A 23,642-nucleotide genomic window follows, 5' to 3' on the forward strand; every position below is an offset into this window, starting at 1 on the left:
TGGGGGAGTTCTCGAGTCAACTCCCACAAAACAAAAGACAAATATATTTAATTTCATTATTAGCTATGGCTCACTGTGACTTGTTATGAATAGATTATCAACCCGTTTCAAACGTATCAATTAGAAGATAAATGTCGTTTGACCATTTCGGCTACAAGCTCTTAGACTACAAAAATGCAAACCTATTCAGCATTTCCAAATGTACCTCATGACCTAAGTTTTTATTTAGATGTGAAACTGAACATTGAAATTGATACGTTGTTTCCTACTTCAGCTCTTCCCTATGCTTGTGCTCCAAGTTCCAGCAGAAGAGTGTTGTTGATCGTATTTGCTGCAGACCCAACAAATTGAATCGGACCTGATCGAAAGCAAAAACTTCAGCAACTCAAAAACCTGACTTCCATATTCCGTAACAAAAATTTTACGACGATTTAAGTGTTATAACTAACCCGGATTAATGTAGCGATTCTTAAGAGCCCACTCGTCCCGGAATGATGCAAATTTTTTGAATGGTGCACCTGATATTCCACCAGCAAAGAAACATAGAAAGTGTCAAGAAGTGCAGCGTTGTTTGCAGGTGGATAATTAAAGGCTCAGACAAGTGTTTTACCTTCAAGTTCCACCATTGCTTTCTTAATCACAGGCTTGAACTTTCCTGCAAAATTCATGCTCTCAGAATTAATAAATGCATGATTGGATTCGTTATAAGAGCAATCACGTAATGTGGGATTACGAGCGATTTAGCCAAGTGTTTTATGTACCATGTCTCCGCTCCACATCCATTAAAGAAGTCAATGCCGTGCCACCAACCGTCCATTGCTCAACCGGTGCAGCCAGATTTCCCACCTGCATACATAGTTTAAATTAGCAAAACCCTTACAAGTTTAAGCATTTTGCGTAACAAAATAAACAAACTTGATGAACTAAGAAAAATGAGCGAACTATGGCTTACAGAGGATATCAATCCTGTCTTTCCTGAATGAAGGAGGGCACCGGCGCCATAACCTAATGCATAGCAGTAGTTTGCATCAAAGTTTGTAGGAAGACCACATCTGCCCTCATAACTGCACGGTAAAAATCAAGTAACTGATACGATGAACAAAACATACAGCAATATGAATCATATGATCGAATGAACCAGATGAACAAATATGTTGGTACCCGAAGAAGTGTGTCTTTCCAGCAAAGTCACGCATATATGTCCCCTCCTGCTTCCGTTTGTGCAGTTCAGTTTCTACCATTTGAAGAAGCATCTTTTCGGTCTCTATTTTTGCTACCTAAATGCTTAACATCATGTTAAGATTCAACAAATGCAATATTCGGACATAGTCCAAAGGATAAAGGAGAAAGATACGACAATCAAAAGAATTTACCTGCACATTCCCGTGTGGATCTCTTTCGAGCAGTAGTTGCTCCTGAATTGTTTGCGGCAAAATCTCAAAAAGCTCTAGGGATTGGCTCTGGAGTTTCTGTTTCCACACCCCTGCTTCATCAACAATATCATGAGCTAAGATTTCGTTAAGCTCCGAAATTAGGTGCTGCACCTGCAAGTTTTATGGTAAAGCCAAAACAAAACTTCGAGAATTTTCAGCTGTCAAAACATGGAATCGAGCGAATTATATCCTCTTCAATCTTTCAAAATGATACCTCTGGAATGAAATCAATCAGGCCTTCTGGTATAAGAATGACACCATAATTAAACCCAAGTTCCGAACGTTTGCAGATTATATCTGTTATATAGTCTGTTACACTCTTGAGTGTCTGCTTCTTGGCAGCAACCTACCGCAAAACGAAACATTGTCAAGTCAAAAAAGTTTACATAGAAACTGAAGGTATCATTTCCAATTAACATTGGAGCTCAAACTTGGAGATAGAAGGATATATGAAAAATACCTCTTCCCCAATAATCGTGATGTTTGGACGAGTCTGCAGTGCACACTCCAAGGTTATATGAGAAGCTGCACGCCCCATAAGCCTTACAACTGCAGAAATAGAAAATTAGGGAGGACAATCAAGAATAAACATTTACGGTCACAGTTCTTATACATGTTCCTGAAAGTCATCCTTAACTAAATGTGTATCTTGCAAAACCGTGGCAAGTTTTTAAACCTTGCTTGATGCCATCGAACAACATATAAAGCACGACACAATCTGATAACTGATTCTTTCTTATACAAACAGAGCACTTACAGTGGTAGTACTTCCCAGTTGAACGGGCATCCATCATCACGTTACCAATCATTTCTGAATATAGCTGCACGTTTATCACAGTGAAGATCATAACAAGTACACCAAACGTAGATTAAAGAATGTACACTTCTGTTTGTATGATAAGGCAAAAATTTGATTGCTTGTGTCACAATGTATAACAATGGCTTAAGAATTACCTTGCATGCAGTGTCGAATCCAAAACTTATGGGCACCTCTTTGCTTTTCAGATCACCATCAATGGTTTTGGGACATCCAATTACCTGTGTCTTCATATTTTTACCCCTAAAAAGCATAAGAGTCTTGAGAGATCTCAAAGATTACAGAAGCATAAATACTAAAGCTTGCTGTACAAAGTCGCAGATATAGCAGAACATTAACTTGGAGAGACATATGTTGTACCTGAAGTGTTCAGCTAGAAGGCAAGCATTGGTATTTGAGTCATCCCCGCCAATGACTACAAGCCCATCTAAATCAAACTTCTTTACTGTTTCTTCTGCTAGCTTAAACTGAAAAGCATACACACTTCAGTTACCATATATCTAAAATTTGATCTGAGAGACGAAAATTTGTACAGAGATGAATTTGATAAACATGTCAACAATTTTACAGGAGCTAACCTGTTCGGGAGTTTCAATCTTGTCTCTGCCGCTTGCAATCATGTCAAAGCCACCCTGTCAAAAGAGTATGTGAGAAAGCACGCTGCAAATTTGATTAAAAAGCAAACTAGATCATAGTCTCTTGTAATGAACAAATTGTGTAAGAGCAATTTACATGGAAAAAAAAATTCTTGCAACACAAGAAAGAAGAAAGTGCTGAACATTGGTTGATAGATGATAATATTTTGACACGAAAGATAACCTGATTTCTGTAAGGATAGATGAATTCCGCGGACAATTGAACATATTTACACTTCATGATCCCTGCCGGACCACCCTTAAATCCATACATTATGCTTCCACTAGTGTGCTTCTGCAAGTAATCTACCAAGAAAAAAAAAATAACGAAAAATTAAAAAAACTCTCAAGTGCTAAAGTTTCATCTGAAAATATCTGTTGTCATCCGACTCAAGGCAAGAGCCTCACCAAATATCCCACAAATAACATTGTGTCCACCGGGAGCCTGTCCTCCTGAGAGAACCACTCCAATCTTCAAACTCGTATCCTTCGAAAGCACCGAAGAACCGCCTGGCCGTAGCATTGCCGAAGGCTGCCCAAATAGGTTAGGAAACAACTTGGCTATTTCCTCTGCACAAATACATCGAACAAATTACATCACAAACGAAATCGAAACGCACCTCTCTTTATTTATTCTCTTTGATATATTAATCTTCATTTGAAGATCTCTCGTACCAAAAATCATTCGAATTAGAAATTGTTTTATCATTCAAATGTATTAAATATATGGACGGTTATCATAAATATATTACTTGGTAATACACCATCGATTTTTCTATAAATTTGAATGACCAAATGATCATGAATATATTACTTGATAGTACACCATCAATTTGTTATATGAATTTGAATGACTAAATGATCTCTGATTGAAATAATTTTTCGGAAATGTAATCTTCAAATCAAGATTAAGAAATTAAACCATTCCGATAGTTGCTTTTCTTCAATAAAGATACGTTATTCAAAAGTATTATCCTAATATAAATATCCATTTATTGAAAAAGTTCAAAACTTTACATTCGTTTGGTTTTGGTAGACAGACTGCAGTAATCAACGAGTACACTTTCATAACTACAGTAAATTGTGTGTAATTGATTAAAGAAGAAAGAGAGACCTGGGTTTCCGGCGGCAGAGCTTTTGGAGCCATCGACGACGCTGAAGGAGCTCTTCAGAACAGAAGGGAGAGGAAGCGGAACGTCGAGACGACTGCCCTGGACCTCGCTGTATGAAGAGACGAAGCGACCAGGCACTGCCTTGCCATTCATGGAGTACATCGTTGCCTTCAAACTACACTGCGAATGTGACAGTGGAGAGAGAGAGAGAGAGAGAGAGAGAGAGAGAGAGAAGCGGTGAGTTTGTTATGGATAATGGTATCACGTACCTTGCGTTGGTAGTAGGCAGTCAACATTAGAGACCGTGATATTGGTAACTTTTTATACTTTATCCGAGGATATTCGAACCCGAGATCTCTCCTAACACTCTCGAACTAAAATACTATTAGTACGATAAATAGTTAGCGTATAACCCAAATCTACATACAGTTGCAAATTACTTTGACATATATGTGAGTCCTAAGATATTGCACGTTTCAATTACTATAGCTTGTTTGTTTTTGTTTAACGGTATTTGTCTTCGCACTAAAAGTTTCACGTTCAATTCAAATGAACAACGATAATAATATATTTGTGATGAGCTTGACACTCAACTAGCCAAATTGCAGTGACTTATTGTGCCACCCTTTTTTGGGATGCTTTTGGAAGGGATGCAACAATGTTTTCCAGACCACAGAAGCACTTTTGATCGGTTTGGTAAAAAAAAAAAAAAAAAAAAAAGGAAAAAAATTACTCCATAGAAACGGTTTTATAGAGAAGCACCTGCCAGATACTGCTTCAATAAGCACTGCCAAAATGGCAAGTGATTTTTTATAATGCACTTAGATCTTTAATCAAAACTTCAATGTATTCATATAATAAACACTTCTAACAAAAGCGTTTACGAGTGATTATTTTATAAGTAATTCCAAACAAGTCATTAAGTAAGTTGGGCTATAAGAAAACAAAGAAGGGGGAAAAGGTCAGTATGTTGGGCTTGGTACGTAGAAGATAGACCCAAACCAAAAGGCCCAAAGTTCCAGCCAGGCCTATATAGCAAAAGGAGCTAAAATCTACTTCACCCGCTCACCCCTACACGAACAAGGCAGTCCCTTTCCGCCGCCGCCGTCGTCACTGGTTGCAACTCCGACGACAAACGTACATCATCTCTCTCACTATCTCTCCCTCTCTCTCCTATATAATCTGTCTTTCTTCCTCATTTTTCAGTTTGTTAATCTGCTACTTTTTCTTTTTCTGCGTTCTCGTTTTTTACTTTCTGTAGTTCATGAATTGCCCGGTAAATGTTGAATCTAACAGTGAAAAAACCCTGATTTTTGGGTGAAATGAAGGTAAAAGTTTTAGTCTTGAGAAGATTGAGCTTAATTACCAAACGGGCTTAGTTTCCTTCCAGCTTTAGAGATAATACAACATCTTAATTTTGTTGAATTTGTTTAATTTTAGGAGTAAGTGAATGGAGATTTGGGATTAAATTTAATAACTTTTGGGTAACAATCCAAGTTCATGGAATTTCGGCTTAGTGAACAATTTTTCATTTTTTCTTTGTGATTGATCGTTGCATGTTGTGCCCGTGGTGGTTTTGGTTGAACCGTGTAGTTGGTAGTGGTGAAATGAAGAGATATTAGTGTTCAAGGCCACTGAGCTTGGTTTACGGGTGCGTAATTCTTCTGATTTTTTTACCATGATTTATTGGTTAAGAGTGAAAACGATTGTAATGTAAACAAGGCGAATGATTGGCGCTAGCCCCTTTATAATGTTTCGGTGTTCATCTTTGCAATTCTGTTTTGGTAGTGATTACGATCCTTTAGCAAAACTAAACCCTGAAATCTTCGAGATATAAATAGAACATTCGCGCTGCTTTTTCATAGGCTTTCTTCTGTATTCCCGAGTTGTTATGCTTATCTTCTTTTTGGAGTTTTTCTTCATTCTGATGCAGCGATGTATTACGAGTTTTCATATATATTGAAGTTATGGCTTTGGCACCACTTTGGGATGTGTAGGTTGGAGAAGAAAATGAATGCTTTCAAGGCTTATAAAGCCAGTGTCCCAATTGCATGGAGCCCTAATCTGTATATAACTTTGGTGAGGGGAATCCCGGGAACCAGGAGACTTCACAGGCGTACTTTAGAGGCATTACGTCTCGGAAAGTGCAACCGAACTGTCATGAGATGGAATACTCCTACAGTCAGGGGAATGCTCCAACAGGTTTGATATAAGCTCTCGGTGGATGCATTCATAGATTAAGGCATCTTTCCTTCCGTAATTGATAATGTTGCATGTTATTTCGACGCAGGTTAAGAGATTGGTCGTAATTGAGACAGAAGAGATGTATAAAGCCCGCAAACAAAACTTGGAAAGCCACCGAGCTCTACGCCCCCCTTTGGTCATAAATCACCAACCTGCTTCTGCTAGTGGTTCTTCTTAATGGCCTATGTAATTGTTTAGAGGTCAGCTCTCAGCTTCTTAGATACGTGCCTCTTGATCGAGGAGACTAATATTCCTGTATTTTTTTTATAAGCAGCCAATTCTGGATCCAGTTGTTTATCAATTCCATGTTTGGTTTTGTGTCTCAAAATCTGCAGTGGTTCTGAACTAGTTCATTAATGCTGAAACAAATAATCTTGCAACTAGATGGCTTCTATTTGGATATGCAGTATGTTGGATGGTTTGATTTGACGAATGCCTGATCTCTTGACGTGTCATGGATATGTTGTTATGCTGTAAATTTTGTTTTTCGGATGAATAAAAATCTATCATTGCATTACATTCCCGATCACACTGCATTTACATTGAGTCTGAGAGAGACAGCAGACAAAAAAAAGGATTTAAATATCCAAGAAATGATTGATAAGCATACAATATTACACAAGATCCTTTTGGAAGCATATATGCTAGGGTTCTAAGGTCCTTCCTTTGCCTCAATTCTGATTATCTCTGCCATCTCTTCAACTGTTTTGATGCTCGAGCTTTTGAACTCCTTTTCGCCACTATCATCAGGGCTGTTGTGTTGATGGCCTTTGTATTGGTGTCTCATTGCAAAGGCAAGAAAAACTAAAAAATTTGTAGCTCCTAGCACCGCGAGGACCCAGTAGAAGTTATCTACCCTTCCCTTGTTCAAGTTACTCCTCAGCCAGCTCTTCCTAGTCACTTTGTCCACTACCGTCACCAAAAGACTGCTAACGTAGAATCCCATTGAGATGGTGCTTAAGAAAAGCCCCGTGCTCATGGACTTCATCCTGTCCGGAGCCTCCCTAATGAAAAACTCAAGTTGTCCGACGTAGACAAAAGCTTCCCCTGCACCCACGAGGAAATATTGTGGGATAAGCCAGAAAGCTCTTAGTTTGGTATTTTGGTGAACTGCAATGTTCCTTCTTTCTTTCTCTACTATTGCGGAAGCCACCATAGCCGCCATTGATAAAATGAGTCCAACTCCAATCCTCTGAAGGCTTGTTATTCCTTGGGCATTGTTGGTGAGTTTCCGAGCAAGGGGGACAAATAGTTTCTCGTTTAAGGAAGTAAAGATGAGGATGGTGATGAATAGAAACACCGAGAAAGAACCCGCTGGGATTTCAAAGGAGCCTACTTTTCGGTTCATGAAAGTGGCTTGTTCAATGGTGAATGTAGTCATCTGAGAGTAGACCGTCCAGAAGAGGATACATGTCGACCAGATCGGCATGAGCTTGAAAACCAGTTTCACCTCTTCGACTTGGGTCACTGTGGATACTATCCATGAGTTGCTTCTGTTTCCTTCATGAGCAGCATATTCATCTAGGATTGCAGCTTTGTCCAGACACCTAACCATTCACATGCGTAGATAAATAAAACCTAGTCAATGCCAGTGAAGAAACTTGATGTTTTAAAGTTAGATGGCCAAGTTCTGATTTTGCACTTATGTAGATATTCGGATTCGGATATTTTAGGTTCCTCACGCCCATTTTCTCATTTTGCACGCGCATATTTAAAAATGTGATTTTCTATTTATTCAATCCAAAGATCAAAAATAAGCAATGTGTGAAGGGGAGAAAATGACGTACGAAAATCACTTCCTGATATATATGGAATAATGGCTTATATGTAAACTTACTTGAGCCTCTCTGTGTGGGGGATCTTGGCTTCTTGGCATCCATTCAAAAGGCTTGGATGAGAAGGAAGAGGATAAGCTCTCTTCTTCCAAGCCAAAAATATCACTCTCCATATGACAGTTAAAGGGCTGCCTCGAGGCTTGCTGAACCGATAAAACGTCGTTCCCGCGAGCAATACGATGATCGCTATGATCATCGCCCCAGCCGCTATTCCATAACCTAACCCTCTGCTAACATTGACTTGCACATACACCAGCACAATGACAGCAAACAGAGACCCAATGCTGATGCCGAAGTAGAACCTGTTGAAGAAAAAGATCATGGCCTTCTCTTCCTTGGGGTCCGCAACGTCGAATTGATCGGACCCAAAACCAGAGACGTTGGATTTTATGCCACCACCACCCAGTGCTGTAGTGTACAAAGCAGCATAGAGTAGGGCTAATTGGGTTCCGTTGGCCTCAATGCATTGATGGTGTTGCTGTCTGTAGTCATCACATGGAGGTGGTCTCATGCTATGAATCGATGTCGCCAATGTCAACAATATTATCCCCTAAGATGCAAGAACAAGAACAATTCAGCTTTTAAACTACAGATTTGGACTTGAAATTTTTTCAAAAGTAGCAAATTTTGGATATGTAAAAGGCTTTTAGCCTAGCGTTTTAAAGTTCTCGAATCTATAAGCAATCGAGGGCTCGAGCATATCGAAGGGGGTTCGAGCACTGCTGGAGGGGTCTTGGGAGAGCTCAAGAACTGCTTGAGGGGGTTTCGATTGATTCTTATTTATATAGATCTTAAAAATCATTATGCGCTTCCTAAAAGGTGAATATTTCTTGGCAGAATAACTTTTGAGGAGTGCCAAACGAAAAGTCAGCTAGAAGTCTTTAATGTGTATGTAAAAAGGTTAATATCGCAAATTGTCCTTGGCTCAAAACTTACCACAGCCGTTATGGTTGCAGAAAGTGCAACTGTGAGGTACCTTCCAAGCTTAGCATCTGCTAGAAACCCACCAAGGAGGCCAAGGAGGTTCAAAGTGCCCATGAAATTGGTCACTATGTTTGCAGATTTTGCAGAAGATATATGCAAATTTCCAACCAAGTATGTTACCAAATTCATAGAAATTCCCATCACACATATCCTCTCAGCTAGTTCAATTCCTGCAACAGTCATCATGAAGAAAAAAAGGCACCTTAAGATAATGCATATAATGGCTAGACGCGATCCGTCCATAACTCAAACGTAGATATTATAAAGAGAGAATTTAAGTCAAGAAGTTAGAATAAAGCACCCAAAATAAGCCCTGCAGCAAGCCATCCGCCAGTTTTAGATTTGTCCGCCGGATTTCCTCTAAAATCCACCAAATCTCCATCTTCCTCACCTCTCCTTGAGATCAAAACCTGTTGAAGTAAAGGGAAAAAATGTAAAAAGAAAGAAAAAAACTCATTGAAAAATTTCAAGTTTTTAGCATAATATTGAAGTTGTATGAGTAAGTAGCCACCATTTTTTAGAGAGAGAGAGAGAGAGAGATAGTGCTTTTTCTCGTTTAGAATTTGCAGTGGTCGCATGAGATTCCCTGAATGATTGGAGGTTATAAAGAGAAGTGGGAGGGATGGGGAATACTAGCTTTGTCACGGTCTCACAATTTCTGGTGCATGGTGAAGAGCAGGTAAGGAGCTCCACATGGTTAAAGGCATGTGACCACTTTCGATTACGTAAATATGTTTTTTGTGGTTGCAACCAACAATGGAAAGTGACAATTCACATTTTTTTGATAGACTTGAGAAAGGAAAAAGGCTGCCGCTCTATATCACTTAGATGCCATAGATAAGATCTTATGCAGAATCAAATCAAATGGTCCACCGCCCTTTCACAAATTTCTATCTTTCGAATACATGTAAATCTCTTATAAATTACACGTATCAAGTACATTTATATGACTTTACGTCAACAAAAAAATTTTAAGTTGGAACATACGTATGAGTTTACAATTTGTATTTCTTTTACTACTAGATTGTCTTTTTGCAGTTTTTTTTTTTTTTTCCCTCAAATGGAGAAAGATTAGGCAAGATTAGCTCTTCAGCAATAGTTGCGTGCAAGGCATCTACCTTCTCCGAAAGGGCGAGGACCATTACTTATTTATAAATGAGTATTGTTAGTATTAACAAACCCTAATTAAATAGTTCTTTTCACTATTTGGTGCCCATTATTGCGTGCTTGATTTGAATCCTTTGCAACTGTTACAATCCTCAAGATTCACGAGTCATAATGTTGGATTCAATAAAACAAAAGCACCTATGTGATAAGTTTAACTTTTCAATAATCATAATTAGCCAAAAAATATTGAACTACTTTTGCTGGACCGACCACAATCGTGTGCAGGTGGAATATCCTTTTGAGTATTGATCAGGGCAATGTTGCTCTCAGTGCAGTGTGATACTGTTTAATTGTCATTGAAGAGACCCTAGGTGTCCATTCTCGGGGTTCTCTTTCTATGGTGTAGAGACCTCTTTCGAGGTACCATCAAGTTTATACATTAATGATGCAATCAACCGTTTATGTGTGCATGAGTTGATTTACATTGTTATAAACTTAATCTAAACACGTTTTTATGACTCATTATATCACGACTCTTAGTTAGTTGAAAGATAATATCAATGCGCGCAACATAATGTTTGACCATGTTATAAGAAAATTGAGCATAATTTGATCAAAGTGTAAATAAGCAATAGTATTAATGTTCGTACAATCAGCTTGATATATAGAAACTTTTGTCCATTACAATTTCATAATCAATGAAGAAGTCAAAGAAACAGATGGAAGAATTATTTCAAAGGAATCATAGCAAGCAACTTAAGCTTTATTTAGCTCTCGTTTTCTTCAGCAAATTTTGGAAAGTAGCCAAATTGTGTTATGCGGAAGGCTTTTAGCCAAAATTTTAATATTTTTAGCATTTTAACTACTCGAAATGCTTGATGCGGCCTCGAGCGGTTATAGTTCTAAATTATGAAGAAAGAAAAAATAACGATTGAAAATCTTTCTGTGGAGGGATTTTAGCAACAATGCAGATTATATTGCCTCTAATCTGCATTTTGTTTGTAATGACATTACTTCCCTCACTTTTAATTAATAGGGTAGGTTTAGATCACTTCTTCCTCACTTGGGTTGGGTGTTGGAACTGCAGGCCGTATAAGAAAACCATACTTTACTAACTCCAACTTTTTTTTCTCGATTTTTCCCAATATTTTGAAGTCTATTTTGCTCTTTCGTTTTGTTTACTGTTAACTCGACATTTCAGCATGTATAGCAGAAGCTACAGAACATGTTCATCCAAGGATCTGTTGCTTTTGTAAACTCATTAGATTAATTAACTGAAAATATGATTTTAGCTCTTGAAACTCAAGTTTCTTTACATAAAATTCGACATAGTCTTTTTGCTTCAACAAAACCCAATGACTAAGCTCCACATAAGCAAATTCATTAATTATGTTTAACTTTACACATTTTGCATTTTCCAGATACCTAAAATACCCCTAATTACAATTTTAATGTATACATTTAATTCTATGCAGATTTGAAGGGAGGGATTAATGAAAAAAAATGTATTAATGTTTAAATTCATTGCATATAATATATCATAACAAATTGTATGTTAATGCTTCTGGCAAAAAAACAAAAAAAAAAAACATTAATGTTATACTTTCCTTCAAATTTTGTTATTGTTTTTCAAATTTGCATAAAATTAGACAATTTTAATTTAATCTCGACAGTTTCTTACCAAATGGGAAACTGAAAGGGAACTATGGAGTAGTTGTGACAGCCCGACCCAGAAATATTAAAACGTACGTGTGAAAAGACAAAATTGCCCCTAGTTCGATTTCTTTGCGTTTTGTGGTTATTTTTGGTTGGTTGTTAGCTAATGGTGGACCACACATTTCCCTCACTGTTTTCTCCCTTTCCCTGCACTGTCCCGAGTCCCCATTCCCTTCCCATTTCCTTTGAAACGTACGGACACACCCACACACCCATCAAACCTTCACAGATCGTGGAATCCAAGCACATATTCGAGCTCGTGAGGCTTGTAGGAGTCCAACCATACCTTTTTCAGGTAAAAATACCTTCGTTTTCACGTCGAATCCACGATGCTCGATTTCGGGTACTGTTCATGCACACGTGATTTCTCACGTTTTAGGAAATTTCAAGCTTGTAGGAAGCTTGGTGAGGTCCCTAGGAGACTCGGGGTGGTTCGTTTGAAGGTTTTGGACGTCGGGATCACTAGTTTCGAAGTTGGCCGGAGTTGGGTTGATTTTGCAGGTGAGATTTCGTGGATTTTAGCCCTTGAAAGTAGTATGATTGTGTTCCTCTAGTTCTAAGCTTCATTTTGGTACCAATTTTGTGAAATTTGGATGAAAAACGAAGGAGATATCAAAGTTTGAAAATTTTCCAGTTTTCCGGCGCCGGCGACGGCGCTGGAGGCTCGCCGGAGAAGATGACGGAATATTCCTGACGTCGTTGACGGAAACCGTTATAGATAACGGAATATTCCTAACGTCGTCAGTTGATGCCGTCAGTGTGCCAGGCACGTGCCTGCGCGTGGCCGGCGCGTGTGGCCGTGCCTTGGCCGGCGCGTGAGGGCGCGTGCGGTGGTGAAAAATTATTTTAAAAATATGGGGATGTTCCTGAGGTTAAGTAGATCACGTTGGTGTATTCATACACCCCATTTGAGCATTGTATGAGAAGTTATTTCTAAAGGTTTGGTTATGTGCTTTAAAATTGACGTTTTTGTAGTTGTTTCGCATATAGGTGATACCTATCCCGAGGACGAGCGTGGTCACTCGAGGCAGGGGGGCTACGACCCTTCCACATACCAGTGAGTGGGCTTTTGGTTTTCCATATATACCTATATACATATATTTTCCCAGAAATCGATTTGAATTGTTATTTGTCATATGCCATGCATTATAGTATCGTTGTTTATGCATCGTTAGTTGCATTAGTAATCGTATACATGTTTATATGCATATTTGGTGCTGCGAACGCACAGGTAAGTGTCAGGTAAGTGTTATTCATATTTATATTCAGTAGTGATTCGAGATGTTTAGAGAGCTCATAACCTGCACCCCCGGTGTTAGTGCTCCCGCCCAGAGTAGGGCACAGTCCTTCACGTGATGTTCACCTCCCGCACCACACGCTCAGCTTGGATCCAAGTTAGGTGCACAGTCCTGTCGTACAGACCACTATAGGTGGTTCCGACTCGTAGGTGACCCGCGATTACTCGCCCAGCCTTCACGTGATCGTAGCACTAGAGCGTTTATATGTTACACCCAGGCCTGTCGTACAGACCACTTTAGGTGGTTCCGACTCGTGTGCAGGTCTAGTTATTGATATTGAGATTTGAGCTCTAGATGCAGCCGTACAGGTCACGTTAGGTGACTCCGGCTGCCAGATTACATGCTATTGATATGATTTATACCTGAGCACTTGCATTTCATTTTGAGGTATTGGCATGGCATATTCTTGAGCATGATTGGTATATATATATATATATATATACGTATATCTATTTTCTGGGAAGTATACAGGTTTTACGGCGAGGGGTTAGAACGTATTTATTAAATGGTTTTTGAAAAGCTTTGTTTTTGCCCACTCACGCTTTTGTTTTGCGCCCCTCCAGGTTTTAGTTGATTAGCAGGTTTGGTGGTTTTCCCATAGGACCTTTCCGGCATTTCTGACAGACGATCACCAACGTAGGGCCACCTTCGGGTGTACTGTTGTCGCATTTTTTTCATTTGGACTGCTTTAGGCTGATGCTCTGAACTTGTGTCTCACTTACGCTAGCACTTGTTTCTATTACATTTTGTATGCTAGTTTTTATTATTCGTACTATTTTATTAGCTTCCGCATTGTGCACATGGTTACGTCACTTCCGCGTGACGGCCAGCACGCCCTGATTTCGATCGGGGTGTGTCAGTAATTTACATAAAAATATAGGTAAATTATTTGGACATATGTGTTAGTAATAAAATATTCCCAATATTTGTAATAATGCATGCAAAATAATTTACCTACAAAATAAAAAATGTTATTTGATTCAATATTAATTTATTTGCATTTGATATAATAAAATATAATTGTACTATATATTATTGAGTGTGCCCAATATATGTAATAATGCATGTAAAATTATTTACCTACAAAATAAAGGTATGTAGGTTGATTAAAAAATAATATATCTACTACTTTTTGTTTATGAATTTTAATTTATCTTTTTTTTTTTTTTGTACAAACATAATGTACCTACAATATATAATTCTAATTAAAACTAATATATAATTGCGCATATATATATATATATATAGAGTAGTAAAATGTGCCTGGTATATGTAATAATGCTTTAAAAAAATTTACCTACAAAATAAAGGAATGTAATTTGATTGATTACTCTTCATCCCAGATTTTCGTTCTATGTTTATACACATTCACTAATTTACCCAGTCTTGCTACATGTTGAGCAGTAACTTTATCCTACTTTGCCGATGATTTTAATTACCATGTGAATTTTACAGTCAAAAGTAAGTTGAATTTGACTGTCAAAAGTAAGTTGGCATGTTTCAAGAGATTAGAGGGGCTCAAAACCATACAAGACTCGAGCAGCGCAATCAGAAGGAGGTCACAGAGTTTGGTGAGTGTTACTAAAATTTTCCCAAAATTTTCCCTTTATACTTATAAACACAAATAGTACAACGACGAATGGCACAAAATGGGCCAGAACACCTTTCGTTCAGCCACCATTACAATGCCAAAAAAGGGCTTACGAGTTATAACCCCAGCACTCTTTTTCCCAGTACAATATCATATACCTAATATGAAGCAACCTCATCCAAATTTTGCCCCTGATCCACATTCTCTTGGACCTCCAATTCTGAAAACTTTGCAAAAACCCCCACCAAAGGTGCTGTATTATAAGTGCAAGCCTCCGTCTGCATGTAATTATCCCTCCTGTCCACAAAATTATCTTTGCAATCAGGCCCTCCAACTAAAGCCCCGACCAAAACATTAGGGTTTGGCTCCTCCCTGGCGTACCAACTGTCATACCCCTGGGTGCACCCAATGAAACCCTTGTTCTCTCTATACGACTCCACGGATGCTCCTCTATGGTGTACCCTCAGAGGGAATTTTGGCCCATATCCCACCAAATAGCTCATGTTCAAAGGGTTGGAGCCCAAAATATAATCCATCTGTGATTTAGCAAAGCTGAGGACTTCTTCATAGCCCACCGTTCCGCCATGGCAACTGAGCTTTCCGTTCGAGGTTTTGAGGAAGTCCGAGTAGACTGTTAAGAGGAATGAAGCTGCTGAAACGTACTGCATGTTGTTCCATCGCCTTACGTACAGTAGGCCTGCCGGTGTGCGTTCCACATTTTTGGCCGCGGTATTTTTGTTTAGGCATGAGCACATGTAGTAGTCTGCTTTTGATTTATATAGCTTTAGTATGTGAGAGTGTTTCTTGTGTTTTTCTTCTAAAAGCAACTGCAGAAGAACAAAAAATAAGGAGAATAAGATAGAATGTACTCTTCCATGATGTGATGATAACACAACTCGAACACAAAATCGCGGATGCATAGGCAAAAGCACTCTAGAAGTGAGGAAAATCTTATTCGAAAACCAAAACCGCAAATGAAAAAATGAATTCTTTTAACTGCTTTATCTGTTTTTACTCATTGACAAAACAAACTCCCTTTCTCTTTTATGGAGTGTTTAACTTTCTTAAATTTTGAGGTTAAGGGTGGTAAATGCAACAATATCAAAACTTGATTCAAATATGACTTAGAAACAGAATCATATATGCAGAAATTGAATTTTATTAAAGATTTAACTCATTTTATTACCATGTAAGTACGAAAATATGACTTAAACTAAACACCGCAATTGCATATATGAATACTTTTAACCACTTAATCGCTTTCTATTATTCAAACACTTTGTACGAGAGAACAATCATAGTTGTAAAAACATTTTATTAGCTAAATTTACTTATAATGTGTCATTGATTGTATACAATTATGTGTCATTTTCTTTTATCATATGATTATTTATCTGAATATACAATTGATGATACTATCAATTAATTTTCTCGTACAAGGGAGGTGTATACATCATATGAGGACACCTATGGCACCTTCTTCAACACGTGGGTTGGTCTCTTGATTAACCAAGCTTAGGGAGGTTGTGCTTGTGCTTCATCAAACAAAGGAAGAGACTAAAATGAAAGAACTGCATCCATTCAGTTTTAGAAGTGGGCCATCGCCATGTAAACATCAGGCCCCACTTTAAGATTCAATACAAAACTGATTAGATCAGCGATCTTTAGTTTACTTCACTCCACGATGACATCTACTGATCTAAATGCAGCACCGTATCATCTCCCCATCTTTTACTTTTACTCCGAGGGCACAAACTCTACTCAGGCATCGTGCTGAAGGAGAAATTTTTCAGTGTAATCGAAATAAAGAATAGTACATTACATATTATTATATAAATAGTAAGATATTTGTGTTAAAAAGTTGGTAACTTAAAAATTGAAATTTTTTACCACTTATATAAAAATACGTGGTATATCACTCGTGTTCTGGTTACAATAAAAATTTTCTGACAAGGATGACGTTTGTACGTTCTTTCAACCACTCAGGGTGCGAAAAGTGGCGCAACTTTCCTCACCACGACCATGCAAAGCATCATTTTGTACATGGTTTTGTGCAGAAGGTAATTTTTTCCCTTTTATTTTGGTGCTTAATTGAAAACCCTAGTGATGTGCCTTAATTGGGGCTCACTCCATGTAATAACGAACTTTATAAAGTAAAAGCATGATGTAAAAGTTTCTTTTATCATTTCATGTTCGAATGCTAGAAAAGCTAAATCGCAAAAAGATTCGAGAGAGTAGAATTTGTGGTACCAATGAACTAGCTAGACCACAATCAAAAAGAAAAATCATGGAAAAAAAATCAAGTTATATAAAGTTTAACTCGAGTAATTACGTATAACCTAAATTAATCACATTATTCACCATTTCTTTCATGAAAAAAAAAATGTAAATTCAACACATGAGTTCTCAAGAAAAAGGTACGGGACCCATCTTTAGCAGCAGACTCCTTATCAACACTCGTAAGGAGCCAAATTACTGTGTCAGATGTATTTAGACGCTTTTTATTTCTTCAAATACGACTACGCTGTAATTTATGTAACGTGAACAGTAAATATGATATGCTGCTTTTGAGTTTGAGATAAGAAGTGAAAAGTTGAGAAGTTACCTTGGAAGCAAGGAGTTGAAGGCCAGCGAACTTAACGTCCCAACTGAACTCTGTCATTGCCCAACCAATGCCACCAAAGCTATTAGCCTTGTTAATTACATACTTCAAATATTCCTCATCGTCGGTGGCTTTGTACAGCCACAAAGCTGCCCACAGCAACTCGTCCTTGAACCCACTCACCGACGCATAGTAGCTCTTCACCACTCCCAAGCTCCAATCATACTTCTCCCTGTACTTGTCCCCAAACTCAAACAACTACACATATATCCACCCAACAAAAAACAATTTTTATTTTAACTTAATTACAAAAATTTACTTACACCCGCAATACTGCTCAGTAAAGTCAACTACATACTGTCACGTGCGTAACTTTCTCACATAACAATGTGTTATTAACTTAGAGTATTGCCACAGTAACAACCGACTATAGGTTTTGTCAAGATTAAGTTAAATTTGTACCTGCTGGGCGTGGTGTAGGAGGAGGTGGGAGTAATGTGGATTACTTTCCTTGAACACCAAGGCCGCGGCCGCCATTGCAGCGGCGCTCTCTCCGGCAAGATCCGACCCGGGATTTTTCGCGTCTATCTTGTAAGCTTGCCTTGATGTCGTCATGTCCTCCGGCCGTTGCCAGCAGTAATGATCAGTGTCCCCATCACCCACCTAGGACACACCAAATTGAACTGTATATTAAATGTGCTCAAACAGTTTGGTGCTAACTAAATAATTGATTTAATCACTATATGTGTAACTGCTAGTTAAAGCAATTAAACGTATCAAAATTGTATGTACCTCTGCCCATAACACATTGGGACTAGTGTGAGCTTTGATGAAATAATCAGTCCCCCATTTGATCGCCTCCATTGCATGTTCCAATTCTCCGGCGGCCGCAATCTGCTGCCGGTATTCTATAACACTCCAGGACAGCATCGTCACCGTAAATGCCATCGGCAATCCAAACTTGACGTGATCGCCGGCATCATAATATCCTCCTACCAAGTCCACCTACACCAAAAGATGTATACACTTAAAATTTTCTATTAGTAGACTTAATTATGAAATTAAATTTTTGGGACATTAACGAACCCCTTGCTCTAGGCCATCGGTGAGGCCGGAATGGTCGCGCCAGGTGACTCTCTGGTTGTACGGCAGGCGGCCGGAGCGTTGTGATTCGAAGTATAGGAGACTCTTTGTGAGGGCATCACTGTAATCGAAAGCTCCGGCGGTGGTGAAAATGTTGAGGGTGAGTAGAAGAAGAAGAAGATTATGCCATTGCGTCTTCTTCTTCTTCTCCTTCATTGTTCAGTCTTTCTTCCCTCCTATGGAAGTTTTTTTTCTCTTTCTCCAAGAAGCGAAGGGAAGAATGGGAAAAGCCAGCCAGCTCGCTTTCTCACTTTGAAAACATAGTTTGTCAGTACTATCTATCTGGTACTAAATTGGTGTTTAGGCTTTGATAGGTCATAGGTGTCTTTGTGCATGTGATTTTCACATGAGAGTGATCTTTGCAAAGGCTTTACTCTCTTTTTTGTCCCGTATGGAGAAATTTTCGGTACGATTTTTTGATTAGGACGGTTTTCATGTTAGATGTAATCACTATAAGTTTAAAATTCAAATGAGACTAAAATATAGGAAATCCTACGCTTTTGTGAGAGGCATCATATGTAGATGACATGTTCAAACATCCTACTTAAGATTTCTTACAGAGAAAAAACAATATTTTTCCAACCCTATCTAGCAACATAAGATAATATGTAATATTCTTATGACACTGGTAGGCAACACAAGATTCTCTGAAGATCCTACATGAAAGATACTCATATTTTTAGACTGTGAATCGACGCTACATAATAAGGTAGTTAATTTTGTATGGCAACGAGAAAAAGAACGATCATATAATCATTGATTATGGGTAGGGTTTGTGTGGTTTTGGAAGATGGGTAATACACCAATAATTTGGACATCTTAGTCTCTTGGAGATAGGAGTGCCAAGTTGTCACCATGTCTTGTAAATTACTATTTCAGCATCGTTCTATCTAAATTCGAAAAACAACAAGGGTCATGGAAAGAGAGAGATAAAAACAAATGACCGAACAATGTCATCCTAATAAGAAAGTTTCTCTCAATTACAAGAGGTAGTTATTGTCAAGCGAATAATGACTTGTATGCTTAACAATTTAGATTAACAGTATGATAACACATCAAAAACAAATTGAATTAATCAAGGGACACGAACTATAGAGAAACTACATTCAAACAATAAGAAAACAATGTCCACAAACCTTTGATTTTGTTCTTGATTACAACAATCAATCAAGAATGATGGTGTGGTGGCCTTGCACAGTAATCCCACTTCATATCATAATCATGGCGTTAGTAAAAAGCTTAACAAATGATAACAAAATTAAGAAAGTGATTACACAAAAATCTCATCAAAACGACAAATAAGTGGTCATCTATTATATATAAAGAGAATGGAAAAGGTGAATAGTGATTTAGTGTCACCATGCTTCAACAAAAAAATTTGAACAAAAATGCCCCCAAAACAAAAAATTTCAAAGGCATTCCAAAATAATACATCAAATAAGATAGGGGCATTTTCATCATTTTAACAGTATTTCTTTAATAATTTACTTTTTGGTGCTTTTTTTTTTTTTAATTAGTAACTCACAATAAGCTATTAATAATGTGATTTAATTTCTTTATTTCTAAACACGTTCCAAATATCTTAAGAGGCATGTAATGTCGATTATAAAAAAATATGTTTTTAGCATGCGGATAACAATGTAATTAAATAAGTTATCAAATGATTGTTTTTTTTTTTTAAAACAAACGATATTATCTACGGGAGGGGGTGGGCTTAGCCTCAGAATGAGCTAGCAATAATGTGATTCAATCAATTATTTATTAAATATCAACACGTTTAAAATATCTTAAGAGGCTTGTAATGCCGTTATAAAAAAGGTCTTTCGCACACGGATAATAAAGTGATTAAATTATTTGTCAAATGATTTTTTTTTTAATAAATGTATTATCTACACTAAGGGAGAGATGGTGGCCTTAGCCTCACAATAGGTTAGCAATAATATGATTCAATCAATTATTTATTAAATATTATTTTCTCTATTTTTAATATAAATTTTATAGAGACCGATTTTATTATGTGAATTCAGCTACTTTAATTGGTTTATGAGGGATTTCTTTTAGCATGATCTAAAATTATTCATTTACTTCAAATATTTGACTTTTCTTTTGTCAATTTATGCATATAAATACATTTAAAACATATAAGTCGCAAATAACACGCTGTGATTCAAAAAATATTGACTGTACTCGCTTGAGCACGTGCATGCGTTTCCTTAAAAGAGGGATTCGGGAAATCTGGTAGTGCTGCAGCTAATGCCTAATTTGCCTACAGTGACGATACCCCGTTTTGACTGCCTAAATATGTTGTCGGTGCCGCCAACCTCCACGTGAGTTGACCATACAAGCCTGCCCAGGTTAGGCTCCTCTGCTTGCGGTGTGACCGGACTGGTGAAAAGGCAAAACCGGCGGAGCCGGTCAAATGGAAGCACCGACTGGCTGTGGACCTGGGCATGTTCCCTCGCCGACAGCGAGGGGAATTTACGTAAACAATGATCAAAATTTGATTTCGACCTCGGCACAAGAAAAACGAAGCTTCCCACCAAAAGTATTGAAACGGAAAGTCAAGAATTTTTTCACTCGTTTTTGTTTTTCATGGGTAAAAATACATTTTCTCGTTTCAAATGTGCATGATCATGACTGAGTGAAAAAATTTTATAAGTAATTTTTAACTTGGACAAAATAGAGTTGTCATTCATTTCTCCGTCAAAATGTCTTTAATATAGTGAATAGTCATATCTAAACTAATTCTCTCTATCAAACGAGATCTTAATGTCATTACAATATCAAGTATAGTAAAGCCTTGAGGTGGTAATGAATTTCTTACACTCTTGGGTTATGCTCCGTGCAACCAATCACTTTATATGTCATATTCAGTTATAATTGCACGTTGCCAGACTCAGTTAGAGTGCATTTTTGTTCATCATTCTTAAGTGATAGTAATGTTCATCACCCTATTTATTACCATTAGATGAATTTAAATATTGAGATTTGTGTCTATCTATTACACAAATTTTAAAATTTAAATTCATCAAACGGTTACGGATAAAGTGATAAATATCATATCATTTGAGGAGGATGAGGAAAAATATTCCCTAGTTGGTTAACCCTAACACGTAACGTAATTCAATCAATTGATATGATATTTAGCTGCTGTTGGGTTAGTGCAATTTTGGTCCATATGATCACATCGATCCAAGTAAGGACTCCGGCCCAACTAGGGCTTGGGACCCAATTGAAAGGCTACACAAAAGTGACAAAACACTTGAATTGCGACGGCGGGTCCCCAATTATCCTATTCCGTTGTGGGTCCCGCCCCAGACTTTGTCCGACTGAAAATCACGTGCAGAACACGTGTCACTAAGAATCTCCTTTCTTCTCAAATCATCTTGATGATCCTCTGAGTCTCTGCTCACTGTGATCCGATGTGGGTGGCTACCACCGTACATCACCAGCCCGTCCGTCCGGTTCATCTTTACCGCCGGTCCGAACCCGAAACTCGTGTGTCATAATTTTCCGAAACCGAAATCGTTCCATTTTGGATGCTTCGGTGTCCGGCTCCGCCTTAACAAGTATAAAGTTTCGGCGGCGAAGAAGCAGCTCACCGAGTTGGAGCTCTGTGCTTTGTACTTGATTTAATGCTTGTAGAGACAATTAGAATATTACCATGCATAAAGTGCTTGAGAATTTGAGAGCGGGATGTCTCCTGTGCGTACATTTTTGAGTTTGAATAACAAGTGCGGAACAGTATCAATCAAATGTGTGTGTATTTATGTACAGAGGATTGAAGTGCCGTGGTAGATAATAGCTTACGTTGAAGTTTCCACGATGAAGATTTACATGCCGTTAAAGCTGGTCGTTTTACTTGATTTCACTCTTGTTCGATTCCTACCAAGTTATGTACGGTGAATACTTGTTCCGCTGCTAATTATTTAAGCCTGATTTGGTACTGAGATGATTCTGAAAAAAGTTGGTATCAAAAAAAAGTTGGAAGCTGTTTTTGTGTTTGGTAAATATTCAACTTCAGTTTTTTTTCACAGTTTTGGATGAAAAAAGGCCAAAAACAAGAAGCTGAAAAACCCAGCTTTGAAAAACCGATTTTTTTTCACATCCATTTTACATAAAAATTTACCAAACATTATAATACTACTTTTTTTTTTTTTTTTCAAAAGCACTTTTACAAAAAAGTTTGTCAAACACTCTGTTGCTTTATTTCACAGCTGCTTATTCTCACAGTACAGCAGAAACAACTTTTTTTCAAAGTACAGTAATACAAAACCAGCCCTTAGTCGAAAATTTTGGTTTGGTGTTGATTGGAGGTCAAGTTTTCATGGTTTCCATATTGACGTTTTGAATTGAAGTGGGTATACCACTTGCACAGACGACCAGCATCCCTAAGAAAGTGAAAGGTATAACTGGCAGAAAGTTGGACATGAATTGGGGAAAAAGTCATTGTCTTGATTATTAAACATGGTCTTCAAACTAAGAAGGCATCACATCTCATGAGTTATAATGTTGAATTGATGTAGGATAATATCCTAAGTTGGAATTTTTATTCATTTGTTGATTGAAGAATGAAGGTACCGAGTTTGATTTGATAAGCCTCCTCTTTAAATTTGTTCACGATCCAATATATGCATATATGAGCTAGGCTTGTTATTAGGTCAGTATATTTATCTCTTTGAACTCAAGTTTGGGTTCCTAATTTGAAGTAACTGTTAAAGTCCTTATAAAAGAAGGGACGGATCTGCAACACCACTTTTTCTACATGAGTTTTTGTGGGACTCATTCTGTAATGTATTTTAATAATCCGATCCGTCTATATTTTAGGTTTTTTCTCAAAGATCATGTCTACCAAAAATCACTCAAATTTGAAACTGCATTGGATAAAGTGTTTAGAATTTCTTTGTTAAACCGTATTTATTCACTTTTTTCATTACAAATAATTATTTTAGTGGGGTTCGATTTGTCTTTTTTTTTTTTTTTTTTTTTTTTTTTTTTTTTGTAAAGATAATGTACGAATGATTATGTTTTAAAAGATAGACAGTTTAGATCGTCGAAATATCTTACTAGTAGAGTTCCACAAAAACTTATGTTAAAAAAGTGGCACTACGAATTCATCGCATAA

At 37.6% G+C, this 23,642-nt stretch overlaps 4 protein-coding genes across 5 annotated transcripts; 1 reads left to right on the plus strand and 3 right to left on the minus strand.

Moving 5' to 3' along the window:
• Window positions 1–80: 80 nt before the first annotated feature.
• On the minus strand, window positions 81–4,418 carry LOC137739904 (pyrophosphate--fructose 6-phosphate 1-phosphotransferase subunit beta). The gene is made up of 16 exons (XM_068479649.2): window positions 4,000–4,418; window positions 3,294–3,455; window positions 3,070–3,191; window positions 2,829–2,882; window positions 2,611–2,717; window positions 2,388–2,493; window positions 2,191–2,254; window positions 1,894–1,982; window positions 1,648–1,779; window positions 1,374–1,544; window positions 1,162–1,277; window positions 953–1,064; window positions 762–846; window positions 611–655; window positions 450–518; window positions 81–358 (listed from the first exon to the last, which is right to left on the minus strand). The coding sequence occupies exons 1-16, from the start codon at window positions 4,157–4,159 to the stop codon at window positions 282–284; spliced, it is 1,671 nt and encodes a 556-aa protein (XP_068335750.2). The 5' UTR covers window positions 4,160–4,418; the 3' UTR covers window positions 81–281.
• A 580-nt stretch (window positions 4,419–4,998) lies between these two features.
• Window positions 4,999–6,624, plus strand: LOC137740191 (uncharacterized). 2 transcript variants are annotated; one of them, XM_088700445.1, is made up of 4 exons: window positions 4,999–5,134; window positions 5,995–6,199; window positions 6,288–6,441; window positions 6,577–6,624. In XM_088700445.1, the coding sequence occupies exons 2-3, from the start codon at window positions 6,008–6,010 to the stop codon at window positions 6,417–6,419; spliced, it is 324 nt and encodes a 107-aa protein (XP_088556571.1). In that variant the 5' UTR covers window positions 4,999–5,134; window positions 5,995–6,007; the 3' UTR covers window positions 6,420–6,441; window positions 6,577–6,624. The 2 variants fall into 2 exon arrangements, with proteins under 2 accessions (XP_088556571.1, XP_088556570.1); XM_088700444.1 differs by having other exon boundaries at window positions 6,288–6,624.
• A 95-nt stretch (window positions 6,625–6,719) lies between these two features.
• LOC137740190 (protein NRT1/ PTR FAMILY 6.4) lies at window positions 6,720–9,769 on the minus strand. The gene is made up of 5 exons (XM_068480016.2): window positions 9,572–9,769; window positions 9,362–9,470; window positions 9,013–9,230; window positions 8,079–8,626; window positions 6,720–7,788 (listed from the first exon to the last, which is right to left on the minus strand). The coding sequence occupies exons 1-5, from the start codon at window positions 9,572–9,574 to the stop codon at window positions 6,894–6,896; spliced, it is 1,773 nt and encodes a 590-aa protein (XP_068336117.2). The 5' UTR covers window positions 9,575–9,769; the 3' UTR covers window positions 6,720–6,893.
• A 4,999-nt stretch (window positions 9,770–14,768) lies between these two features.
• LOC137740053 (endoglucanase 11) lies at window positions 14,769–18,804 on the minus strand. The gene is made up of 5 exons (XM_068479842.2): window positions 18,461–18,804; window positions 18,167–18,379; window positions 17,837–18,037; window positions 17,378–17,632; window positions 14,769–15,599 (listed from the first exon to the last, which is right to left on the minus strand). The coding sequence occupies exons 1-5, from the start codon at window positions 18,671–18,673 to the stop codon at window positions 14,931–14,933; spliced, it is 1,551 nt and encodes a 516-aa protein (XP_068335943.2). The 5' UTR covers window positions 18,674–18,804; the 3' UTR covers window positions 14,769–14,930.
• Between the last annotated feature and the right edge of the window lie 4,838 nt (window positions 18,805–23,642).

The sequence above is a fragment of the Pyrus communis genome, chromosome 9, assembly GCF_041283825.1.
Source record: "Pyrus communis isolate YQ-2024b chromosome 9, ASM4128382v1, whole genome shotgun sequence".
In the NCBI taxonomy this organism is placed as follows: domain Eukaryota; kingdom Viridiplantae; phylum Streptophyta; class Magnoliopsida; order Rosales; family Rosaceae; genus Pyrus; species Pyrus communis.

Excerpts from the sequence above, each read along its gene's own strand:
- LOC137740190 (XM_068480016.2), bottom strand. Across the intron at positions 9,231-9,361 it reads TGCTGCAGGGCTTATTTTGG|GAATTGAACTAGCTGAGAGG; the intron begins GTGCTTTATTCT and ends TGACTGTTGCAG. Across the intron at positions 7,789-8,078 it reads CCCCACACAGAGAGGCTCAA|GTGTCTGGACAAAGCTGCAA; the intron begins GTAAGTTTACAT and ends GTGAATGGTTAG.
- LOC137740191 (XM_088700444.1), top strand. The coding sequence starts at position 6,008 with ATGAATGCTTTCAAGGCTTATAAAGCCAGTGTCCCAATTGCATGGAGC. Across the intron at positions 6,200-6,287 it reads TCAGGGGAATGCTCCAACAG|GTTAAGAGATTGGTCGTAAT; the intron begins GTTTGATATAAG and ends ATTTCGACGCAG.
- LOC137740053 (XM_068479842.2), bottom strand. The coding sequence starts at position 18,673 with ATGAAGGAGAAGAAGAAGAAGACGCAATGGCATAATCTTCTTCTTCTT. Across the intron at positions 18,380-18,460 it reads CCGATGGCCTAGAGCAAGGG|GTGGACTTGGTAGGAGGATA; the intron begins GTTCGTTAATGT and ends CTTTTGGTGTAG. Across the intron at positions 18,038-18,166 it reads CCAATGTGTTATGGGCAGAG|GTGGGTGATGGGGACACTGA; the intron begins GTACATACAATT and ends GGTGTGTCCTAG.
- LOC137739904 (XM_068479649.2), bottom strand. The coding sequence starts at position 4,159 with ATGTACTCCATGAATGGCAAGGCAGTGCCTGGTCGCTTCGTCTCTTCA. Across the intron at positions 2,494-2,610 it reads CTTCTAGCTGAACACTTCAG|GGGTAAAAATATGAAGACAC; the intron begins GTACAACATATG and ends TATGCTTTTTAG. Across the intron at positions 359-449 it reads GAATCGCTACATTAATCCGG|GTCCGATTCAATTTGTTGGG; the intron begins GTTAGTTATAAC and ends GCTTTCGATCAG.